Here is a 23565-nt window from a genome sequence, read left to right as displayed (position 1 = left end):
CAGACACAGGTACTTTTCCCCATGGTAGTGGGTTGGCTCTTGCCCTAGGCTCCAGGCACTCTGCCAGCAGCTTGGTGGCCTCAGGACTTTCCCAGCTGCTCAGCAGAGGTCGGCCTAACCCCGTGAAAGGGCTCCAGGTGGTTCCCCAGAACAGGGAAGTAAGGAGTGAAAGAGTCTCTGTCCAGTTTGCATGGGAGAGCATAGCCCAGGGCCGGGCCTCGAGCTATGGCTCCTGACTTAGGTCACCAAGGCCCCACCCCAAACTGTGCTGACATCAAGCCCTGATGACACCTTCAGGTGACCAGTCCAGAACTTGATGTCTCACCTCAGTAGCGGGAAGGGGAACTCAGGACAGTGACAGGAAGTCATAGAGTGTTCTCGTGGGAAGTGGTCTTGGAGCTCAGCTTATTTCAAAAAGGCATGAGCTACCCAGAGTCACACTTTATGGCAAAGGCCAGACTAGAATAAGCAGGGCTTCAAACTTCCCTGCAAGAAAATAGGATTCACCGTCCTCTTAACCAACCTCAAAGGGCTGGTTCAAAATAATGTGAACTAAATGCCCAGAACCCAACGTTAACAAACACAGGGAGATATGTGTGTATTTGCATGGGGGTGCACATTAATGGGGGGCCAACCCCAGGAGGCTGCAGGCATCATGCATGCCCAAGTCCCAGAGGCAGGCCCCAGCAGCCCCAGACAGGTGGAGACACACGCCTAGGCCTAAAGGCTTATAGGTCAGGTTACACCAAGGGTGCAGTTAAGACCTCAAATCCCTCCCTGAAGTCAGGGGCTAAGAGCTTGCCAGAAATTTCAAGGTAGGTATTCCAGCCTCAAGTTTTTTATCTTGTTAATTTCTTCTCATTGCCCATAAAAGGCTCTAGCCTAAAAGGTTGGAGCAAAACTTATCTGCAGCTGGGGAAAGAAATTCACAGGTCTGGGATTCCAAACATCAAAGAAAATTAGCACTTTCTTTTAATCAAGTCTCCCCCAGAGTGCTAGGCTGCAGTCTACAGGCTTCTACTGAGCTAAAAGTTTGTGGAAGGAGCCTGAATTTGGATAAGGAGCAGAAGAATCACAAAGGGACCTAAAGTCTCTGTCCCAGAGGCATTTTTAACTGATATGACATCAGAACACTTGCAAAAAGGAAAACAAATTCTTAACAGCTAGCCCTAAGAAAACAAAATAATTTATTTGAAAATGGAAAAGGGGATGGGAAAGAGGGAGGTGTCTCAGAGAAAATCAGGGAGGATTTTTGTGGAACAGGTAAGACCGAAGCTGTGATTTCCAGAGGAAAAGGTCCTGGGACGCCAGGAATGGCGAGGACATCCACCTGGGACCGATGGGGGGAGCACCAGTGGGTAGGGACCCACTGGGGGCCACATGTGCCCAGCGAATGCCCAGGTGCCTTCTCTAGGTGATCTCATTTAGCACTCACCCCAACAGGGGAAGGCGGGGACTGCTGTCATTTTACAGGTGGGGAAGCTGGTGGATGACTTGTCAGCTCATACACGTGGCAGCTGGAATTCCAAGCCAGAGGTGCATCCAATCCGCTTTCCGACCAGCCTTTCCCGGAGTCCTGTTGCAGCTCCTGTGTCTTCTGAGGACGCCTTTGCCTCCCCCAAATCACAACAAGCTACTCCACTGCGGCTGTTTTATAGTCACAAAGCCTTTCACAGCTAACACCTCATTCCTCTCCCCAGCCCCCCCAGATGCCGCTTGCAGGGGGACCCCAGCTTCTTGGCCACACAAGGAAATCCAGGCTCCGGAGGGCGGGGAGGTCGGGGTGAGTGGCTTCCCCACGGCACCCCAGCCAGAGAGTGAACTCGTGTCTGCCTCCCAAATTGCTCTGAACCCCAACTTTCTCGCCCAGGTGTCTCGCCCCGGAAAGCACACTGTTCCCAGGGGACCACTGTCTGTCGTAAAAGAATCTGAAGCCTTCCCTCACCCACCCCCTTCAAAAACGAGGGGGGTTGCTAACGGCAAGGGAACTGTCCCTTTGTGTCCAGAATCTCACTCGTGGCATTTTTCACTTGCAATGATCATTTACAACCCGAGAGTATTCCTCTAAGAAGACTAGAGACCGAGGCCTGGGACTCAAGAGTTAATCACCCTGGAGGTTCACTTGGAGCAAAATTTAGCCTCAGCGGATACTTTGGAGGTAAAAGCCGCAGACCGCAGGGCGATCAAAGACAGGTCACCCCGCTGGGACCTCTCTCACACCCAGGCCCAGGCCCGGCCCTGGGGGGGCCGGCTCCTCCCCACCCCCTCTCGTCTCCGGTCAGTGTGGGATGGAATCCGCGAATCTGGCGTCGCGGGGCCTCCCGCTCCCTCTGGGTCAGTGCTGGGGCCAGGAGGTGACTGGCAGGCCCCGGAGGGAACAGGAAGGAGAATCGCCACCCAGGCTGGTTTCTCATCGTCGCGCAGAATGGGGAAGAGCCTTAAGAGAGCCTGAGCCAGGCCCCGGACGGAGACGCGCCACTGGCCCTGGGGACCCCAGAGGGGCTTCGCGGCCGGAGCGCAGGCTGGGGGAGGGGGTCCCCGGAAGGCGGGCGGGCCCAGCCACCCCACGAGGAGCTCGGAGAGTCTCTGGCTTTCAGATTTGAACGCGGGAGGCCGAGCGGCCGGGACGAGGCTCGGGCAGGCCATTGGCTGCGGCGGCGCGGTGACGCCGGCGCAGAGGGGTGCGGGGGGCGGGCGCGGGCGGAGCCTGGGAGGGGAGTGTCCCGGCGGCCGCCAGCCCTGAAAGCCCCAGCGCCAGGGCGAGACAAACGCCGGCGATGACATGGGCCGCCAGCCCTGCTGCCGCGCGGAGCCCACCGAGGGGGTAGCGCAGCCGCGCCCGCCCAGCGCCCGGGTCTCTGGGGACAGAGGTAGGCGACGAGCACCCGCTTCTGGCCGGGACAGCCGCCCGCGCCCTGCGAGGCCTGGGTGGGCTCAGCGTGGGGGCTCTATGCCCGCTACGGGGCGGAGAGGATAGAAAAAGCCGGGGATGCGGGGCCGCGGGGAGGGGAGAAGGGCGCAGGGACCCCCGCTCTTCCGCGTCCGCCCCAGGGTGGCAGGGCTGGGCCAGGGCACGTGGGGCCGGCTGGGGTGCCTGGGACCCGGCGCCGCACACCCGTGTCCCGGCAGAGCGGCTTTTGGGGAGGAGGGGGCGGCCGAGGGCCGGGCGCAGGGTCTCCGGGACTCGATTTCCTCTCCCCAGTCTGGGACTCGCGGGCCTGGCTGAGGGCGCTGCTGAGGCTGGGGCGGGATGGAGGGGGGCGGGTTGTTGAGGGCCACCCCCCCGCCCGGGAATGGGGTGTGTGTCGGTGTGGGCCGGAGCGCAACAATCGGCAGCGCGCGACCCGCGGCCTCCCCGAGGGGGGCGTGCGTGCGCACTGAGTTCCCGGTGGATGAGAACCGAATTATTCGCCTGTAGTGGCGGAGGCGTGTACAAACGCTCTCGCTCTCGTACACACTGCAGCGCACGCCACCCGGTGTCACCAGGCCCGGGAGGAAAGAGGGAAGGAGCTGCCTGGACGGGAATGGGCGAAGAAACCAATTTTCCCCTCGCCCCCCCCCCTGCCCCGCGAGCCCTCCCCGCCCCCGCCGGGCTCCCGCCCCGCCCGCCCCCTCGGAAGACCTGGAGGCCGCAGCCGCGAGAGGCCCCGGCGCCTCCCGGCGGGGTGGGGCCCGGCCGAGCTGGCCGCCCGTTTGGAGCCGGGGAGCCGGCCTCGCGCGGGGCCGCGCGCCCGGTGCGCCGCGAACGGGGAGCGGTCGGTTAATGATTTAATCCACCCCGGGGGCGGTTGGACTCAGATCGGCTGTCCCTGGCTCCGCCCCCTCCCTGGAGCGTCCCCAGTCGGGGGTACAAAACTGCCCCCTGGCCCTCGCGCGTCCCCCAGGAGCTGTCCTGCCTGTCCCGGAGCCGGGCGGCCGCCGGTGAGTGCCCCAGCCTGGGGGCTGGAGAGCCGGGAGGGAACCGGGAGCCCCGGCTGGAGGGCCGGGGCTGAGCCCGCTTCCCGGGAGAGGACAGAAGTGTGTGCGTGCGTGTGTGTGTGTGTGTGTGTGTGTGTGTGTGTGTGTGTGTGAGAGAGAGAGAGAGAGGAGGGGGGAGGGGTGCTCGCTGCTAACTCAAACCAGGTTCCTTGTGTTTGCCGGATGACTGTGGCCTGGCCTTTGGAAGTTTTTCTTTTCTCCCTGGGAGAGTGGAGGGGAAACACAATGCTTTTTCTTTTCTTGTCTCTGGAACTTCTCACCCCCCCCCCCACTGGCCCCACCTCCTGCAGTCTGACTGGCTGCCTAACATCCCTGCCCGGGTTGCTAGCGCCCCTTCTTGGCCCAGGGAGCTGAGCAGTTGCATCAGCGCAGAGTCCCTGGGAGTCCCTTTGCTGTGAGGGTCCCTGCCCTCCCTGGAGGGGCTGCGTAGTGGAGGAAGAGGTCCCCCCCCACCCCAGCGGCCATCTGGCCCAGACACAGCTCTGCTGGTCCCGGGAGTGTGAACAATGAGGGCCCATTACAGGGGGCCCCCGCGCTGCAACTTCTGTGTGCAGTCTGGGTTTCTAATAACTCCCCGCAGCCCCCGCCCCCTTCCTGAGGCTGGGGTGGAGGAGGGACCACCGGTAGGATGGACTGAATTTTAAGAGAACAAAGAACGGGGCACAAAGGAAGGGAGCTGAGCTGCTGCGGGTTCCTCCCAGAACTGGGGAGTTGGCTGGAAGGGAGCCAGGCCGGCCAGGCCCAGCAGCCCCGGGGCTCTGGGGCAGTAATGGGGCACCCAGCAGGGCCTCGTGAGGCCCCATCCCTGCTGGGCAGCTGGGACCCTGCTGTGTGGGAGTGCCCGGTGTGTGCCCTGCTCTCACCAGCTGCCCACGTGACTGGGTAGTGTGGCAGTTTATCTCCTCCGAACTTGGACTTTGCCTCTCCACTCCTTGAGGACAGCTGCTCCTTCCCACAGGAGGGGGCCCGGTGAGCCCTGGGGGATCCCAAGTGGGTTCTCCTGGTCTTCCCAGGGGTCCTGGTGGTCCCTGCAGGGACTAGGAGGGGCCGGTGTGATATCGGGAGCCTGTGATGGTGAGTCTCTGCCCCTCCGCTGGTTCACAGGGCCTCGAGGACGGATGGCTCATGTTGTACTCTGTAGCTCAGGCCTCCACTGTGAGCATTTCTTCCATTTTCTGGGGATTCTGCCTTTTTCTCTTTTTTTTAACCCATCTTTCCCCCTATTTATCTCTTGCATGTGCCCACCCACCGGTGCTTGTCCCCATCCTGTGTGCGTCCCCAGCCCACTTCCATCCTGCTGCCTCTAGAAGTGACAGTGCCTCCAGGCTGGAGACCAGGGAGTCACAAGCAGGGGGAGGTGGGGGTCTCATCTGTAAAGCCCGGTAGGGTGGGGCGGGCAGATGTTGACCTGGGACAGGAACCTTAGACCCTTCCTGATGAGGCAGGAGCTATCCCAGAAGGGCTTGAGCTTGGCTGTGGTTCTGAGATTCCAGCCCCCTCCACCTTTGGAGTGGTTGATTGATTTCTGTGGCCAGGCCAGGCTGTGCCCAGGTGTGGCGAGCAAGGTGTTTGATAGTGGCCTCTCCGTTTCTCGCTCCCCCGCCCCCACCCCACATTTGGTTTGGGTTGGAAGTGGAGGCGTCAGAAGCCAGAGTGTCCAGGATCGCTCTTGGGTAGCAACTCTAGACTTCTCTGGCTGGACCTTCTTGTTCCGCAGACTCAGAGGAGCTTGTCCCTGCAAGGGTGGGAGGGAGGGAGAGTCTGTCCCTTGGAGGAACAGGGAGCTGGGTTGATGCCAGAGATAAGGCTTGGGGGCGGAGGGAAAGGGGTTGAGCAATTCTGCCTGGAAGCAGAGAGAGCTGACCTGTGCTTAGCTTAGGTCTTCTGACTTGCATACTGGATTTTTCCTTGACCTGGGGGTGGGGGGGACCAAATTCTGGTGCCAGGGGACACTTTGAGGGGTCACTTGGCAGAGTGTCCTAAAGGCCAAGTCTAGCCAGTACTTCTGGGGTGCTCCAGGCAGGCTAAGCCCCTGCCAGCCCTCTCTGGGCAGGAAACTTGGACGGTAGTGCGGAGAGGGACCCGTGAGGCCTGGACACAGCCCTCTTTGCTCGCAGTGCGTGGGAAGGAAGCTCAGCCATTAGTTTCCCACATTCCCACTCGCTGTGCCCCTGAAGCTCCAGCTTAAAACTCGCCTCCTTGAGGAGCGTTGGGCTTCCCTCCAACTAATGCACATTGGAGTCTCCCCCAGGCACTGCCAGCTTGCAGCTCTGGGCTCCGTGCCAAGGTGGCAACGCTGGCATCCAAAGCCTTCCTTTGCCAGGAACGGGGGAACTGGTGGTCTCCACTCAGCCTCCCAAGCTGAGGAAGGGTCTCCCTTTTGGGGGCTCCAGTGAGAGCATTTTGGGGTGTGTGCATGAATGAAGGCTTACAGTTCCTACCTGTCCTATAATAAGAAATGCTCTGCACACCTGGTGTTTCCCCCTCGTTCCTGCACCCCAGGGCCTGAATGCATCTGAAAATCAACAGTGCCAGGGCAAGAACGCTCTCTGCTCAGGCATCTCTGCTCAGTCACAGCCCCTGTGGCCACCATCTTCTGCCTTGGCCACCAGGGTGGCGGAGGAGGTCAGCTGGGACAGCCTCCAGCCTTCCTGGGTGAGCCTCTGGGTTCTCCTGTTGGCTGTGCCCATGAAGTTCTTGCAGTAAGTGAACTTGGTCTGGAGACCTCAGCTTTGGATCTCCCCAAATGTGACAATGAGGCCAGGTTCTGTGTTCCAGCCTCTCTGCCCTGCAAACTCACACCTTCAAGGCCCCACTTGGGTCCCCTTCTCCTTTGCTTAAAATGTCCCCGAAGCATCTGAAAGGGGCCTGCCCCTCCCGCTCTTGGGTTGGGTTTAAGGCTTGAGCCCAGGAGGAGAGAGCCCAGGAGGAACCCAGGTGACTGTGCAATGTGTGTTCACCGCTAATGAGCATCTGCTTTGGTCCAAAGGACCAAGTTATGTTTTACTGGTGGGTTATCATGTTGAAGTGTTTGTTTGTTTGTTGCATTATTTGTTGCTAGTAGCACCCAGGGTCCTGAAAATTCCAGAGTTATCTTTTACCCTTATCCTGGGGAGGGGGAATGGGAGAGTTTCTCTTTTCCCACCTCCGCCTCAACATCCTTATCATACCGAAATCAGAAAGAGCTTAAGCCTTGTTGGAGAGAAACCAGGCTCCTTCATCTATATCATTAAAGGTTAAAAGGTGAGGAAGGGAGGGGACAAGTCAGATCAGAAAAAGGAACCAAGTCAGAGGGCTGCCCAGCCCCACTGCTGGCCGGGACTGCAGAGGGAGGGCTGAAGACTGTGCCCGGCTTCAGCAGCTTGGGGGACCCTTCTCCCTGCGACGGGTAGTCTGGGGACTTTGAAAGGGGTCAGCCCATGCCTCACCCTGGAGCCTTCTGTATTGGGGGGCCCCGGATATGTGCCCTTTTTGAATTTAGGGGAGTCACAGTGGCCGGAGTGTCACTGGGTTTGCTGGAACTCTCCCCCAGACCTCCCTAGAGGACATGACAGTGTCATGTTCACAGCACGCACGTAGTAATGCTCACCCCGAGCATAGCGCTGTGCAGAGTGCTTCCCATATATTCGTTTATTTAATCCCCACAACAATGCGCAGAGGTGCATAATGTTATCCATTGCTTTGGAAGCTCAGGAGGGAACTGAGGCACAAATGAAGTGCCCAGTGTGGCGAGCCAGCTAGTGACCAGGGGCGTCTGGCTCTTGGGGAGACTTGCCCGCCTTGCTCTGGAGTGAGTCCAGATCCACAGGTGTCCCTCTAGAGACGCCCCCAGAGTGTTCTCAAACTCCCCGCTCCTCAGCTGAGCACTTGACTCCTAGGAAAAACAAAGTGAAACCGAACAGGGCCTGGCAGATCTGATTTCCAGCGCAGCCGCTTCCTTCTGAGATCGGAGCAGGAGCTGTGGGGCGGCTTGCAGAGGAGGGAGATCCGCCCCGCACTCTTCCCGCCTCCCCAGGTCACCCCTCGTGAGGTGGCTCCTGCTGGGTGACAGGCGCCGGGAAGGGGGCATTTCCAGGAAGGGCCCTGTAAACAAGCGGAGTTGCCGGATGTCCTTGAGTCACTGGCTCCTCACCGTCTTGACTCCGAGGTTGTCTGCTTCCGGTCACTCCCGGGCCTTGGCTCCTTTCTCCTCTTTTCTCTGAGCTGTTCTAATTCCCAGGCGGTGGGCAAAGCTTTCTCTGTCACTGTCCCGCTGACGTCCTTCCCCTGGCCCGCAGCATCTGGCTCTGGGACAGGGACGGAGGTGGGCTCCCCGGCAGACATGCAGGAGCCTGGCAGAGAGTGGCCGATGCCAGCCAGTTAGGAGCAGGGGTTCCCAACGGCATGGGCCTCTGGGGGTGGGGTCCTGGGGTCTGTGTTTCCCAGCGTTAATCTGTACTTTTCCCTGGAGCGGTGGGGAATGGGGTGGCCAGGCCCGGGGGATGTTAACCTGACACTGCGTGCAGACTGTGTGCGTCCTGCGGGTGTTTGTGCCTCCCAGCCTTCACCCTGACATTCCCTAGGGTGGGGTGGAAAAAGCCCAGAGTTCAGAATGGGGCACATCTGGGCTCTTAGCTCTGTCCTCGCCAACTGTGGATCACTTATCTCTGTGAGCCTCAGTTCTCTTATCTGCAGCATGCGGACGAGGATGATAACCTCCATCCGTGGGATTGTTAGGAACAATACGTGAGATAAAGTCTTTCAAATGCGCAGGCCAGTGTATTGCTGTACATTTTCTTAAAAGCAGTGTAATCAAAGAAAAGCATCTATAGCACAATGCCTGGTGCTGTAAATCTTAAATTCTTTCTTGTACTTCCTCTCTGCGACCTATGGCCCAGGAATAGTTGCTGCACAGTCCAAGGAGGGCCTATCCCCCTGAGGCTGGGCAGGGTCTGCCAGAGCATTTCCCAGAGTGGGTTCATTAGCGCACCGTCTCGGCAGCGTCTGTCTGGACTGACACTGGGAGACATTATTCCAGAATGTTCTTGATTACAAGTCACTGCTTAAACTAGACTAGGCTCCCTCTTCTATGTTTTCCAGGAACGAAAGGGTAAAGTATCCAAGCCATAATGTGTTTTCCCATAACTCAGTCTGGCTGAGTTATTGGCATCATTTTCCTATAAACTGTAAGAATTATAAATTCCTTAAGATGATGGAGAATATCTGAGTCTTTTTTTTTTTTTTTTTTTGAGACAGAGTCTTGCTCTGTCACCTGGGCTAGAGTGCAGTGGCGTCGTCATAGCTCACAGCAACCTCAAACTCCTGGACTCAAGCAATTCCACCTCGGCCTCCCAAAGCGCTAGGATTACAAGCATAAGCCACTGTTCCCAGCCCAAAATTATTATTAGTTGTAGATGATGGGCTTGTCTACTTGCAAAGCCCAAAAGATTCAATCATAAAGTTGACTAGAGTGTGCAAGGCAGTGTAAGTTTTTTTGGGGGGGTGGCCATTAAATACATTAAGGGGAAGAAAAGGCAGCTTCCCCATGTACCAGCTATAGCCAGTCAGAAAATAAGTATGTAAGTACATACATTTAAGTATGTAAATATAAGTATGCAAAACCCATTTGCAACAAGAGATCAAAAATAACCCAGAGTAAACATGGGGAGAAATGGGTGAGACTTGTAGGAAGCAGACCCACAAAACTTAATAGAGAATGTCTAAAAGACTTGAATACCTGGATATGAAGAATTAATGTTGTGATAAAGTCAGTTTTTCCCAGATTAATTTATTGTTTTCTTTCAATTCCAATATAATCCATCAGGATTTCTCTTGGAACTTAATAAAATGTTTCTAAAGTCCATCTGGAAGACTAAGTAGATTAGAAAAGCCAAGAGCATTTTAGAAAAAATGTTAAAGTAGGCGTATTACCCTACCAAGTACTCAAAACGTACCATACATAGTGACGGCATAGACCTGGTTTAGAAATAAACAGAGACCAAGGAACATAAAAGGGTGTCTGGGAATAGGCCCATGGCTGGGTGGTATCATAAAAAATTTAATGCATGATAAAGGTAGCATTTCACACTTTGTCCACATTTTAAAACAAAATTAATTTTATAAAGAATCAGTAACTAAAGTTACTTTATTATTTTTTTCTATTTTAAGCGACCCGCAATTGTGTAAGGCACAGACATCTCTAATTTGCTATATTTCCTCCTGTTTTGCCACACAAACTTGGGGGTAGGGAAGGTCTTTGCTTCCTGATATTAAAGCCAGAAACCATAAACAGATTAGACCATGTAAGAATTAACCAGCACTCCAAGGGAAAGAAAGCAATAAAATCACCATAATGTAAACAAGCATATGCTAAATTTGCGGAAATATTTGCAAAATATGACTGTCAAAGATTTAAGTAGCTTTAACACTTAAAGAAGTCACATGAATCTATTGGGAAAAGCTGAAGCCCCCACCCCCAGTAGGAAAATGGACAAAAGGGTTCAATAAGCAACAACACAAGAGAAAAGACACCCTCATTAGTGATCAAAAGGAATACAAATTACAAGTGTTATGGGGTTGGAGGCGTGGCTGTTGTTTTCAACCCAGTGAAAGAAAATATAACACCTGATATTCCACACCATCATCCAACGTTTGTGAGACTAACTTGGCATAACCTCCAAAGAACAAGTTCACGATAAGAAATAAGAGTAATTTTGCTCATTTATAAGAATGTATCCTCAGGAAATAGTTAAGGGCATGGACATATTTCACTGAAAGGTTAGTTATAGAGCCTCAAAGACTGAAACAAACAAGCATTCATCAGTGGCGGACTGGATGTGAAAATTAGATATTGGGACTTGATTTAAAGTAACGTAGCATGATTTGTTAGCGTGTAAACATTTTGACCCAGATGTGAACAATGGCTGGCTTTATTCATCCACCTACAGTGGAAAGTGCTGCTAGTGAAATAAGAGGAAAATACCTAAATCCGTGCTATCTGAGAGGCCTCGTGCAAGTCCTATACATAAATTTACATTTTTATAACAGCTGCATTTTTTAAAACTTCAAGGCAATTTAACCCACCATATTTAAAAAATTATTTTAACGTATCAATGTAAAATATGAAAATAGTAATGAGACTAACCTCATTAATGTCTTAAAAATACAATGTTTTTCACACTAAGTCTCTGAAATCCAGTGTGTAGTTTACATTTGGGCACTTCTGCATTTGGACCGGCCACATTTCAAGTGCTCAATGGCCACGTGAGGCCAGTGGCTTCCCCACTGTACAGGGCAGGTGTCAGTTACTGAATGAGCCAGGGAGAGGCATCGGGAAGGAGAAGTAGCTGGGAAGTTCTGCTGTGCACTGTCGCTCTCTTCCTGGTCCAGTTCTCCCTGTGAGCCCGGCTCTGGTCGATAGCAAAGACCCACCCTCCCCAGCATGCTCCTGGCCCCCTGCGCCCCCACCCCTAGCAGGGATGCCTGGGGAACGTGCGTCGTCGGTGGGAAACAGGTAATGGAACATGGGGCCTTGCCTCCTTCTCTTCCTTCCAGGCTGGGGCCTCCAGAGCAGAGGGTGTTTCTCTCTAGGAAGTGGGAACTGCCCCAGCGTGGCTGGGCACTGGCACCTTTGCGTCGACAAGCCTGGCCTGCACGGGCTGGCAGACAGCGAGGGTGGAGCGAGCTCAGGGCACCCAGCCTGGAGGATTCAAGAGCTGTGTTGGGTCAGGGTTCTGGTCTTCCCTGTTGGGAGCTGGACCGACCAAAGAAGGCAAGGCAGAGATTGGAGCAGAGCGGACGTGACAACATCGGAAGCCGGGACTCGCGGGGTCCCACTTCCCGGCTATGCCGGAGGAGTCTTGGCTTCTGCTTTGGGGCGATCCGCCCAGCCCTCACCTGCCAGGGAATCAGAACCGGGGGAGGATCCCGAGAGCAGGGAGTGGGAATAGGGCCCTGGGTAAGAGGAGTCTCCCTTGAGGAGGCTTCAGATACAGCTGTCCTGGGGGCAGATCTCTGACATGGAGGCAGTTCCAGGAGTCTTAGATAAGCGGAGCGGGCTCCCCAGCCCCTCCTGCCTGTCTCTCCGTGCGCAGGTCCTCCGCTGTGGACATTTGCACAGGCCAGGCAGCCTCGCCTCGTGGGGAAAACCGTGTGTCCCAGGGTCTGGCAGCAGTGGGCTCAAGCCACCGTTTGAAAGCCGTTAGAGTGTGTCAAAGGATTCACTTCCATCTGAGCCTCAGTTTCCCTCTCTTTAAAATGGGGGCTTACAGACAAGAAAGGCAGATAAAAATAAAATAATAAAATGGGAGCAATCATGGGACCTTCCTTGCAGGGTCGCTTTGAGGTTCAAGGACGACATGAGTTTATGTTGTCGCTAGCACAATGCCTGGCATGCATCAGACACCCAATAAACGGCAACTGTTGGCAGTAGCGATAATTCTGTGCACAGCCTGGGGGTTGGCCAGTGGGCGGGCGCTGGTTGCCCTTGCGTGACCCCTGTCCTCCTGCAGTGACCAGCCCGGCCCAGCTGGGGCTGTAGGTGGAGCAGGAGCAAAACCTCCACCTGCCCAGGATGTCTCTGAGAGACCCCCCCTGTTACGTAGGGGGCTGCCTCCAGCTCGGAGCTTCTGTGTCACTGGACACAGGCCAGTGTCCGGTGGGGTGGGAGTGAGCGTGGTCCCTCATCTCCTGCTCAGTGGAGAAGGCTCCTGCGTCAGGAAGCAGCTGTTGGAGAGTGAGTCCTTTTTTATTTTGGATTTTGGGAATATGGTCCTAGTCTCCCCGTTTCCCTGGTTGTTGGGTTGTTGTAGACGGCCCACTTTCTCCTCCCGGACAACCTGGAACGAAATGCGGACCTAATACACGTGTCCGGCTTGGGGGCGGCTGGGCAGGAGGAAGAGAAAGAGAGCAGAGGTCGGCAGGAGAGTTTCAGACACGAGAGGGGCAGAGTGTGGGTGGAGCCCCCTTCCCACCCGGCCCCCGTCGGGGGGCCCTGTACCCGGCTTCAGCTGCCGAGCCGAGAGAACTGGACAGTTTTGAAACGAATGCCTTTTCCTTAAGCCTTTGATGCTTTGGGATTTTTTTTTTTTTTAATTTTTATTAAAACTGCACTGCCACATGAAAGGAAACTTAAAGCAGGCTGTTTTCCTCTCACGGCTAACGGCGCTTTGCTTCTCTGTGCACGCACTTTTCGTCTTTGTTCACCGACGCAGGCTTGCGTAGAGTTGGGACCGCCGTGTGTGAGCAAGCGTGTGTCCGCCTTTCTTCCCCCTTCCACTCGCTGCCGTCGGTGAGCGCTGTGAACGTCACGGCGTGGGCTCCACCCGGCCTTCGCGACCGCACGAAGGTCACGGCTGTGCCCAGGTCCCGGCTCCCGGCCTTCGTGGCCGTCCGTGCATTGTTGCACATTAGGTTGTTTCCAGTCTTTCGCTGGTGTAAGTAAGGCTTCAGCAAGTCCCCGTGTGACTTCTTCCCTCCTTTGACAGCAGTTCCATAGGGCTCGGTTTCTCCACGTGGAGGTGGCTGGATCATACTAGTTTTAAAGCCGTTATTTGAAGGAACTTGGCCGTAGATGCAGGTGCCCCGAGACCACCCCATCCTGGGGTCCTTTTGACTCAGAGCAGCTCTTGGGTCCGGGTTTTGTAACTTGCTCCCCTCCTGGTGGCATCTAACGCCAGTTAGTCCCATCCTGGGCACTTTATTATTGTCATTATTATTATTAATCGTGGCTATCCAGGGCTCAGAGTATTTTAAGACATGAGCCTTAACCTCACACTGAGTGTGCAAAACATCACGCTTGCAGGGGGGAGGGCTTCCCGGCAGGACACGTGAAGGAGCTAAAAGACTCCAGGTCGTAGCGAAGTCAGCTGAAATCACAGCACAGGCCCTGTCACCGTCGTCCTCCGAAGCAGCCACGGTTCTCTCCCATTCACTTAGCTGCCCTCGGCCCTGCCCCGCCGTTAGAATAAAACAGTCTCCACCTTCCCCGGGCCTTCCTGTCTTTGCAGCAGAAGGCTGGTGAGTGTTCCAGAAAGCATCCATCTTCCTCTGGTGACAAAAGCCAGAGCCCCTCACTCTGAGAGATTTGTGGCCCGTGTTCCGTTGAGTTCCTGCAGGGCCCGCTCAGCACGTCGTCCCAGCTGACCGAGGGCGTGTAGCAGAGCACGCGCCACTGCTCTGGCGGAGTTAGGTAGGACGCGGGCCCCTCCCTGTGGGAAAGGGCTCTGGCCTGCCAGGTGAGACCCCCGGCTGGGAAAGGTCATCTGGAGCAGCCCCTGGGAGGCCTGGAGTCCCCTGTGATCCCACTTTTCTCTGTCCCTCATCTGGGCCCCCAGCAGGCCCTCACGCCTCTGCCTCCAAGAGAAGACGTGGCCCGAATATGTCCCCCACTGTCCTCCTTGGCCACACCTGCATCCTGGCCTCCCTCCTCTTTGAGCTGAACTTCCACCACCTCCTGCTGACTGACTTCCTGCTTCCTGCCCTCGAGCCTGCAATGCCGGGAGCTTCCGATCGGATCACTCGCCTGCTTACGCACGGCCATCGTTTTCCTTGTGCACCTGCTATGACATGCAGACTGCTCACCTGGTCGGATGGGGGCTCTGCATGCTCTGGCCCCTGGCCTCATGGGTTTTCATTCTGTCCCTCAAACGCTGCAAGCTCGTCCCTACCTCTGGGCCTTTGCACGTGCCGTTCCCCCTGCCTAGACTGCTCTTGACACGGCTGGCTCCTCGCCATTCGGTTCTCAGCTCATGCTGCCCCTTCCTCTTAGGGGCCTCTCCGAGAGCCCCCCAACTCCCACCCCATTGCTCACATCACCCCATTTCCCTTGTTAAGCTGAGGAATACCAGGCACTGTTTTATTTAGCAGTTTACACCTCCATCCCCACCTGTGCACGCTCGCACTGCATGTGCACCCTGGAAAAGCAGTGTATCACCTTCCCTGCTCCATCTCCAGGGCCTAGAAGAGTGTGTGAATATGGGTAGGTCTGCAGGAAGGCACTGAATGAATGAATGAACAAAAGAAAGAATGATAAGCAAACGAACAGAGCCTCTTGTAGCCAATCCAGGTCACGACTCAAGTCACCATGTGCCAGAAGCCCTCTTCCACCCAGCCACGTTGCCTGGACCTGGTGTCACGTGGATGGGTAGGACAACCGGGCCAGTGGCGGTGGGCGGCAGTGGCGGTGGGCGTTGAGGCATGTGTTCTCTGTGTACCGGGGTGAGCCTCGGGGCAGCTGCAGAGAGGGAGGCCTGCCTGGCTGCCCCGGGAGAGCTCAGGTCTGGCTCCTGCCTCGGGCTGGGCTACCAGGGACGGGCCCCTGCCTGGGCACTTGGAGCAGGACGCGTTGGTCCAGCCTGCCCTTCTGCCTCGGGGCTGCGAGGCTGGCCGATCTGGGAGGGCTCTGCTCCCCGCATCCTGCCAGGGAGGCAAGGCGAGGGCAGTCTGCTATGGTCCCAGGAGAGGGGCTGAGCTGAGGGTGTGGCTGCTATCCAGCCAGCTGGGGGCCTGGCCTTGCAGGAGGGCTGGCCACTCCTGCCTTAAGGGCAGGTTCTGTGGTCAGTGGGCTGAGGGCTGAGGGCAGAGGAATCTGGTCCTCCGCAGGCTCCAGAGAGAGAGAGCAGAGAGCTGTTTTCCCATGCCCTGCTAGGAAAGTGGGATGTGGCTTCCGGGGTGGGGTGTGGGTGTCCCGTCCAGGGCAGGCTAGGGGGAGTGGCCACCCGTTGTTGGGAATCCTGTTTCAGCCACTTCCGCAGAGCTGAGTCACGGCGCTTAGCAACACCCCTCCCGGAGCCACGGCTCCCTGTGGCACGATCCCCTCCTGGGGTGGGCACATAAGCCTCCCAAACTGCCACCACCCCCAGGACCGGCCCAGGCCTCTGGCTGGAGCCAGGGCTGTCACCACCTGCTTGCTTTGATATTCCAGGTTCCATCTCCTTTCCCTAAAATCATTCTCTGTTAGGAGCTCAGGGTGACTTGATGTCACCTGGGGCCAGCGAAACCAAGGACTCACAGCAGCCTGTTGGGCAAGTCCTTGCTGGCCCTCAAGCCTGCCGCTTGGCCTGTCTGGTCTGAGCGCCAGGACCCCAGAGACTCAGACCCCTTCCAACCTTCCTCGCTGGGGAGGTGGGACAGATGGGTGATGCCATCTGGGCCCTGGCTCTCTTGGGACCCTTCTCTGCTGGATATTGAAGACGGCTTTTCACAAGCCCACCCCCCTCCCCCAGGGAGCGTGACCCACAGGAAGCAGATGGCACTGGGCAGACCCGCGCCTGCCCCTCTGGGCTGTGGGGCCATGCAGGACCCTGGGGTTCCTGGGCCTGGCCTAGGATGGGCGTTTGTGAATGTGGCAAGGCCACACGTGGATTTTAACTGTTTCCCACTGTCCCTTCTGACCCACGAGGATGTGCTGGGGGGTGGGTAGGGTGGCTAGTGGGATGGCAGGGACGCCCCCACACATAGCCATAGTGGCCCCTCTGGTGGCCACCGTGGTGTGCACCGTCTCTGGTGAGCTCTGGGCAGCTGGGCCTGCGGTTTCCTTTCTCTTCTCTCTAATGAGCACTTAAGGTCTGGGAAACCACAGAGTGTGGCGTTGCTCGCTGGCCGTGCATTCCTGCCGTTAAGCTGAAACCCTTACGCAACCCTGGAGGTCCCTGTCACGGTTTCCTCCCAGTTCCGGCCCTTGACGCCTCCTCTCTCTGCCTCTGCTTTCCCACTGTTTACCTGGCGAGTGGCACCTGCCCTTTCCCACCTGTGTGTCCTCACTCTAGGTCAGTGGTTCTCAGCCTGAGCAGTTTGGCCTCCCTGGGGACACTGGGCAGTGTCTCGTGACAGCTGTGGTTGTCACGACTGTGGGGTGGGTGCTGCTGGCGCCTGGCGGGGAGAGGCTAGGGACACTGCTGAACGTCCTGCGGTGCACGGGACAGCCCTCCCCTGCCCCAGCAGAGAATCGTCCTACTCAAAGTATCAACGGGGTCGGAATCTGCTCTAGGAATCTGCAAGAACTTTCTCGAGGCGGCAGCCAGAGCCCCCTTTTCTGGACTCCTCAGCCAGCCGTGGGTGGGAGCACCCGACGGGGAATGGTAACTGACCGGTGACATCACCACCAGGGTGCCGGAGAAGGGCCCAGAGTGGGTTGGCAAGAACCAGACCAGGAGAGCTGGTTCCTCGCCCAGCTCTGTCCTTTGGGGTCTAAACCTGGGTAAGCCACTTTGCTTCCAGAGAGCTGCTCCTCATCTCATAAGATGAAGGGGCTGTGCAGGGCGACCCCTCCGGCTCTGAGATTCCAGGATTCTGTGCATAGAGCCGGGGGCCGGATTGCAGGTGGGGGGGGGGCGGAGACAAGGCCCCCCTGTCCCCTCACTGCCGGGCTGGTGGCAGCAGAAGCCCGAGGGATGTGCCAGGACCGAGAGCTCACGTGAAGCCTGGTCTCATTTCCTTTGATGCCCAGCACGGCTGAGGAGCAGATTCCACCTCCCCTTCCCCCTGTTTAGCCCCGAGAGTCTTCCCCAAACTTTGGCCTAGAAGTCCGTGGCTGGCCCAGAGGGTCACAACGGTGTATTCAGGGGTCAGCAAACTATGGCCCACGGACCACATCCGGCCTATCGTTTGTTTTTGTAAATAAAGGTAGGGTTCTTTGGGGGCTTATTTTGTTTACTTTGACTGGTTTATTATAAAGGATGCAGCTTGGGCACAGCCAGATGGGAGAGCGCGTGGGGCGGAGCCAGGGTGCACCCCCCTCCCGGCAGGCACCCCTGTGTGCTCAGCAACCCAGAAGCTCTCTATAAATAAAGTTTTATTGGCACACAGCCACGCCCCCTTGGGTACACGCTGTCTGTGGCTGAGTAGCTTTGACAAAGACCTTCCAGCCACTAAGCTGAGACTGTTTACTGTGTCCCTTGGCGCAAAGTACTTGTCCACCCCTGGTCTAGCTGTTCGATGTCAGATTGTTTAGAGACTGAGGTAGGACAGGAGGCTCGGGGCTCCAGGGACGATTCCGGTTAGGGTTAGGGGAAGGCGACTTTCCAAGGGCTTGGTGGGGAGGAGGGAGAGCCGACTGGTGACTGGTTGCACAGGGTCGTCTCAAGGCCTTCGAGGAGAGTCCCCCCAGCCGGTTCTGTGTGGCAGGTCTGCCCCGGTGCCTGGCTCCCCCGCCTGCACCAGGGAACTTTGTGTGTGCTGGAGTGACGAGCAGTGTGGGTGCCTGGGCATCGGGAGGGGGTCACTTGCTGGTGGGAAAAGCCGTCAGACTGGGTGGCAGCAGCTTGGCATGGAATGAGACAGTGTGGGGGACAGGGACGGGTGAGAGGACAGCAGGCAGTCGGGGAGCCCGGAGCTGAGCTGTGTGCTGAAATGAAGGCAGAAAGGGGAGAAGCTGAAGGGACAGGGAGGGTGGGAGGGAGGCAGGGCACTGTCACTGGGTGCTTGAAGACGGCCCGTGGCACGCACTGCTGGACCTGGACCGGACTGCGTAGTAAACACCCCTCGGACTGGCAGCGCTGTGGGGAGATTGCAGGGCAGCCATCGGGGAGGGAGCGGCGTAACAGGTGCCTGCCGGCAAAGGGGACATCCAGAGTGCTGGGGCGGGTCAGGTGGCTGGGAGGACTGCCCCAGTCGAGGAAGGTTTCCTGGCAGCTGAGCCCTGGAGGACTCGGGGAGTGCCAGGTGGCGGGGTGTCGCCGCAGTTCCCTGCATGTGTCCCGCACAGAAGCTGGGGGGCTGGAGCCGAGCGCGGAGGGAGGGGGGCGGCAAGAGACAGTGTTGGGGAAGGAGGCAGGGGCTGGTCACCGGTCAAGGGGTCTGCACTGGCTGGGCGTCCCCTGTGGATGGATCTCGCTCTGGCTAAGAGGTGAAGGGTGGACTGGAGAGAGACAAACGGGGAGGCGGGGAGACCCGCCGGGCTGACGTCGGGAGCCAGGTGGGCTCGGGTGAGGCAGCAGGTTGTGGAGGAAGCGGCCCAGGCCAGGCACCCACCATCTGGGCTTTGCAGCGGGAAGGGTGGGCCTGGACAGAGTGTGCCCCTTGGGGACTGTGCTGCTGGCAGGACTGGGAGGGAGGCACCTGGTGGTCTAGACCACCCTCACCCACCACGCTTGGTTAAATCCCTCCACCCGTCTCCCCCTACCCTGCCTGGTGTAACATCTGGGTCAAGTCATCTTAGCCCTTGCCAAGAGCTGCGGGGGTGGTGCCTCCAGGCTCTCCTGGGCTCCACCTCTGCTGTTCTGTGGATTTCAGGTTCATCACTGGGGGCTGCAGATTCCAGGGGGGCTGAGTCACGGGCTCCCTCTTCCCTGATGGTTAAAGAAACTGGGATGGAGTTCCCCAGTCTTGATCAGTCTTGATCTCCCGAGAGGCCAGCAAAGAGCTTTGGGCCCTGAGGTGGAGATGTCACAGACGAGATCCTCATTTATGGGACATCGAGTAAGGGCGGGAAGGCCGGGGAGCTGGTTCTGTGGGTCCCAGCAGCCCCGCCCCGATTCTTGTTCAGAAAGAGAGCCGTGCCGCCCACGTACTCGGAGGAGCCGGGCAGCGTCTCTGTCTCCCTGGCCCCATCCCGTCCGTCCGTTCCCTTCTCTCTCTGAGGACTGTTGACTCAGGCTGACGTGTCCACTAAGCCCAAAGGGGGGATGGAGGTTAGACAGCAGAAAGAACTTACTGCATATCTCTGGGCTGGCCGCTCATAGGAGCAAACTCAGACTCAGTCTCTTCCCTGGAGCGCCACGTGGAATACATGTGTGCACCCCCGCGTCCTTAGATGGGGTTGTGTTTGCTCAAGCAGCACCCTGGTTTGCAGGGGTAGGGGAGGCACTGCCCTTTAGAAGAAAGATGAAACCTCTCCCAGGTTTGAGGGAAAGTGTGTCTGTGCCTACGGGAACTCTAACCAGATCTGCAGAATCACTCCTCTGCTTGCAGAGCCTCTGACGGGCAGGGTTTTAGCATTGATCGCTGGCTTGTTGCGCGTTTGGTAGAGGAGCTGGGGTTTGAATGACAGCCCCTCGGCAAGATGGGCTTTTGTGCTGGGCGTCCAGCCGGTGCTAACCCTTTGTCTCTCCCGTGCTCTGCCTCCTGCAGCCCCATGATTTCCTCGCCACTCCCCGCACAACCCGCCGGACTTGGACTTCACATCTGAACCCGGAACCCGCCCGCTACCTGGGGAAGGCCCCGCTCCCCGCCGGCCGGCCGGCAAGATGCCGATCCTCAAGCAGCTGGTGTCCAGCTCGGTGCACTCCAAGCGCCGGTCCCGCGTGGACCTCACGGCGGAGATGATCAGCGCCCCGCTGGGCGACTTCCGCCACACCATGCACGTGGGCCGGGCCGGGGACGCCTTTGGGGACACGTCCTTCCTCAACAGCAAGGCCGGCGAGCCCGACGGCGAGTCCCTGGACGAGCAGGCCCCCTCCTCGTCCTCCAAGCGCGGCCTCCTGTCCCGCAAGTTTCGGGGCAGCAAGCGGTCGCAGTCGGTGACCAGGGGGGACCGGGAGCAGAGGGACATGCTGGGCTCCCTGAGGGACTCGGCCCTCTTCGTCAAGAACGCCATGTCCCTGCCGCAGCTCAACGAGAAGGAGGCGGCGGAGAAGGGCTCCGGCAAGCTGCCCAAGAGCCTGTCGTCCAGCCCCGTGAAGAAGGCCGCTGGAGGGGAGGGCGGCGGGGAGGGGGCGAGCGTGGGGGAGGGACTGCCCCGTCGGAACGGGGCCACGGGCCCCCACTCCCCCGACCCCCTCCTTGACGAGCAGGCCTTTGGGGACCTGACGGATCTGCCCGTCGTCCCCAAGGCCGGCTACGGGCTGAAGCACGCGGAGTCCATCATGTCCTTCCACATCGACCTGGGGCCGTCCATGCTGGGCGACGTCCTCAGCATCATGGACAGGGAGGAGTGGGACCCCTCGGAGGAGGATGGCAGTTGCCACGGCGACGACGGCCCCGGTGGCAGCGGCACTGTCGCCCGGGCGCCCCCTCCTGCAGCACGGCAGGAAGGCAAAGCGGGCCGGGACTTGCCTCCCCACGCCCTGGAGGACGAGGGGTGGGCGGCGGCGGCCCCCAGCCCCGGCTCGGCGCGCAGCGTGGGCAGCCACACCACGCGGGACAGCAGCTCCCTGTCCAGCTGCACCTCGGGCGTCCTGGAGGAGCGCAGCCCTGCCTTCCGGGGCCCCGACAGGGCCCGGGCCGCTCTGCCCAGGCAGCCGGACAAGGAGTTCTCCTTCATGGATGAGGAGGAAGAGGAGGAGGAGATCCGCGTGTGAGGCGGGCTCCAAGGCTTGGCTGCATCTTCTCCCTGCCCGCCCCCCACTCTGTGACCTTTGACCTTACTGTGCAGGGGCAGCCAAGAGCCTCGTGTGTCAGGCCACAGACCCTGGACCTCGTGGATGGGGACATCAGCCTGGCCTGAGGGGGACATGGGGAGCTGGCGCGGTGCCAGGCTGGCTTCATGACGCCACACCCTGCCGTCCCTGAGGCTGCACGAGGTGAGGGCTATGTCCTCCAAGTAGGAATCGGTTTTCCTCTCTCGGCCTCCCTTTGCTGCAGCCTGGCCTCAAACAGATGCCCGGTGTCACCCTGAGCTCCTGCCACCTGCAGCTGCAGCAGGCCAGCCCAGAGGCGGCCTTGGCTCCGGGGCTGGGGACAACCTGACTCTCCTTTTCCCTGCTGCTGTTTGTGCTGGGACCCGTGGTGGTGGCTGGTGAGGCGTGTGCAGCAGAAGGAAGGGGGTGGTCACCTGCCCCGGCCCTGGGCCCTGGCTCCTGCACCAGCAGCCCGGAGCCCCTTGGAGCTGAGCCGGACCAGGGTGGGGGCGGGGGGCGGTCGGCGGTCCCCAACATGTACACTAAACGCTGCCCCTTCCAGGGGACAAGAACAGGATAAAAACTGAAGGGAAGCCCCAGGCTTCTTGGATTTTCAAGAAGGGACCCTTCCAGGGTGACACTAGGAACAGGGGGCTGGGGCACTTGCTGCTCAGTCTCTAGGGGTTTGCTTATTCCTTATTAATACGATTAAATCCTAATAGAGCAATATCAGAGCAGGGTCAGTAGGTCTGCCCCCAGAGTGAGAGCAAGCCCTTTTAGAGAACCTTGACGCTAAGTCTCCTGTTGGAAATTCACAGTGACCATTAGCACACTTAAGTCTGGGGACGTCCTTTGGCAAAGAAACCAGCTCGACTTTAGTGCTTCCAGACTTTATTTAGAGTTACTTGGGGGTGTCTGTGTGTGTTTGTTCCCCCACCCCATAGCTATATTAACAGCTGAAGAAGGCCAGTGTAGAAAAGTTCTGGAGAATGATTTTTTAAAAGAATATTTCATTGCTAGTGGGGAAGCTGTTCTTGGCGGGGCTGCACCCTCCCCTCCCCATCCCCCTCCCCCCTCCCCTCCCCTCCCCTCCTCCCCTTCTCCTTCCACACCCTGGGCTCCTGCTACTTCCCCTTCCTTTCCCAGGCCCCGCCCCCATTTCTAAAGCCAGGGCCCTGAGGGTAGCTTTGGCAGATAGAGCAAAAAACAAAACAAAAAACCAGAATGCTGCATTGACTTGGAATTTCAAGTAAACAAAAGATGGTTTTTGTTTTATTTTTTTTTAATATTAACATGCCCCATGCAATGTTTGGAACAGACTTATACAAAGAAATTATTTGTCATTTTCCTGAAATTCAGGTTTCACTCTGCTCCTGTAACTCTACCCGAGGGGATGGAGCAGAAAGCAGCTTGGGGGTGAGGCGGGCTGCCACCTGCTTTTCTGTCCTGGGAACGAGCTGCCCTGCCTCCCTGGCATCCACGTGGCCAGTTGGGGGGGCAGAACTAACCGCCCCCAGAGACTAGGGAGGGGCCTGCGGGGCTCTGGCTTCCCGTTTTCTTTCTTTCTTTCTTTTTTTTTTTGCCAGCCCGTGATTCTAAGACACTAACTTAGCTCCTGACTCAGTGCCCCGTTGGTGCTTCTGTTGGTAGTAGCTCAGCTCCCGCCCTGGGGGAGGGCGCAGCCCCCGCCAGCTGCCCTTGAAACCCATCCAGGTGGTCCCAGATTCTAAACTGTGTATTTTTTTCATGATATTGTTAAAACAGTGAGGAAACATTAAAAAAGCCCTATAGCACGCCTGGCATCTGTGTCTGCTTTTGGGGACGGTTATTTCAGGATAGGGCTGGGTGGGGGGGTGGCTTCAGGATGGGGTTCCGGGGCTGCACCAGCCGGGGGCCGTGGGGGCCTGAGGTGGCTTCTGTCTCCTCCAGCCTCCGGGAAGGACAAGGCCTCCTGTGGCCCTCTGCCTGGGCAGGCCCTTCGGGACTTGGGGACTCCGGTTTAGCGACTACTGTCAGCTGGGGGCCTCGGGCACTTAGTCACTTAGCTGCCCTGTGCCGCCGCCTCTGTCAAATGCAATCCTGCCGCTCTTACAGGGCTGGGGTGCACGCAGTGATGGGGGGTGTCCAGTTGTGACTAGGGTGCTCTAGGCGTGTGGGAGCTGTCACCACCAGGAGGACGGTGGCACTGCAGGCTCTGCCCTCGGCTCTCTGGGAGGGCCAGGAAAGGGGCCGCCTTTCCCTCCCCTCTGCCCCATTACCTTTGGGCCAGGAGAATCAACTCACGGACAACGGGCAGGTCAGGCAGGTTATCAGTAGAAGCTCCGGGCTCAGG

At 57.9% G+C, this 23565-nt stretch overlaps 1 protein-coding gene across 3 annotated transcripts; it reads left to right on the top strand.

The window, feature by feature from the left end:
* The first annotated feature begins 2734 nt into the window (after window positions 1-2734).
* Window positions 2735-23026, top strand: CDC42EP4 (CDC42 effector protein 4). 3 transcript variants are annotated; one of them, XM_012756170.3, is made up of 2 exons: window positions 2735-2870; window positions 20026-23026. In XM_012756170.3, exon 2 carries the CDS (start codon window positions 20142-20144, stop codon window positions 21192-21194), a length of 1053 nt encoding a protein of 350 aa, XP_012611624.2. In that variant the 5' UTR covers window positions 2735-2870; window positions 20026-20141; the 3' UTR covers window positions 21195-23026. The 3 variants fall into 3 exon arrangements, with proteins under 3 accessions (XP_012611624.2, XP_012611625.2, XP_012611626.2); XM_012756171.3 differs by lacking the exon at window positions 2735-2870 and adding an exon at window positions 3644-3921; XM_012756172.2 differs by lacking the exon at window positions 2735-2870 and adding an exon at window positions 3930-5052.
* Window positions 23027-23565: the final 539 nt, after the last annotated feature.

The sequence above is a fragment of the Microcebus murinus genome, chromosome 18 (genome assembly GCF_040939455.1).
Source record: "Microcebus murinus isolate Inina chromosome 18, M.murinus_Inina_mat1.0, whole genome shotgun sequence".
Lineage (NCBI taxonomy): Eukaryota > Metazoa > Chordata > Mammalia > Primates > Cheirogaleidae > Microcebus > Microcebus murinus.
The sequence above is the reverse complement of the archived record's forward strand: the minus strand, read 5'-3'. Positions and strand labels throughout refer to the sequence as shown.

Bases quoted from the DNA above. Each gene is read 5' to 3' on its own strand.
- CDC42EP4 (XM_012756170.3), top strand. From the start codon at position 20,142: ATGCCGATCCTCAAGCAGCTGGTGTCCAGCTCGGTGCACTCCAAGCGC.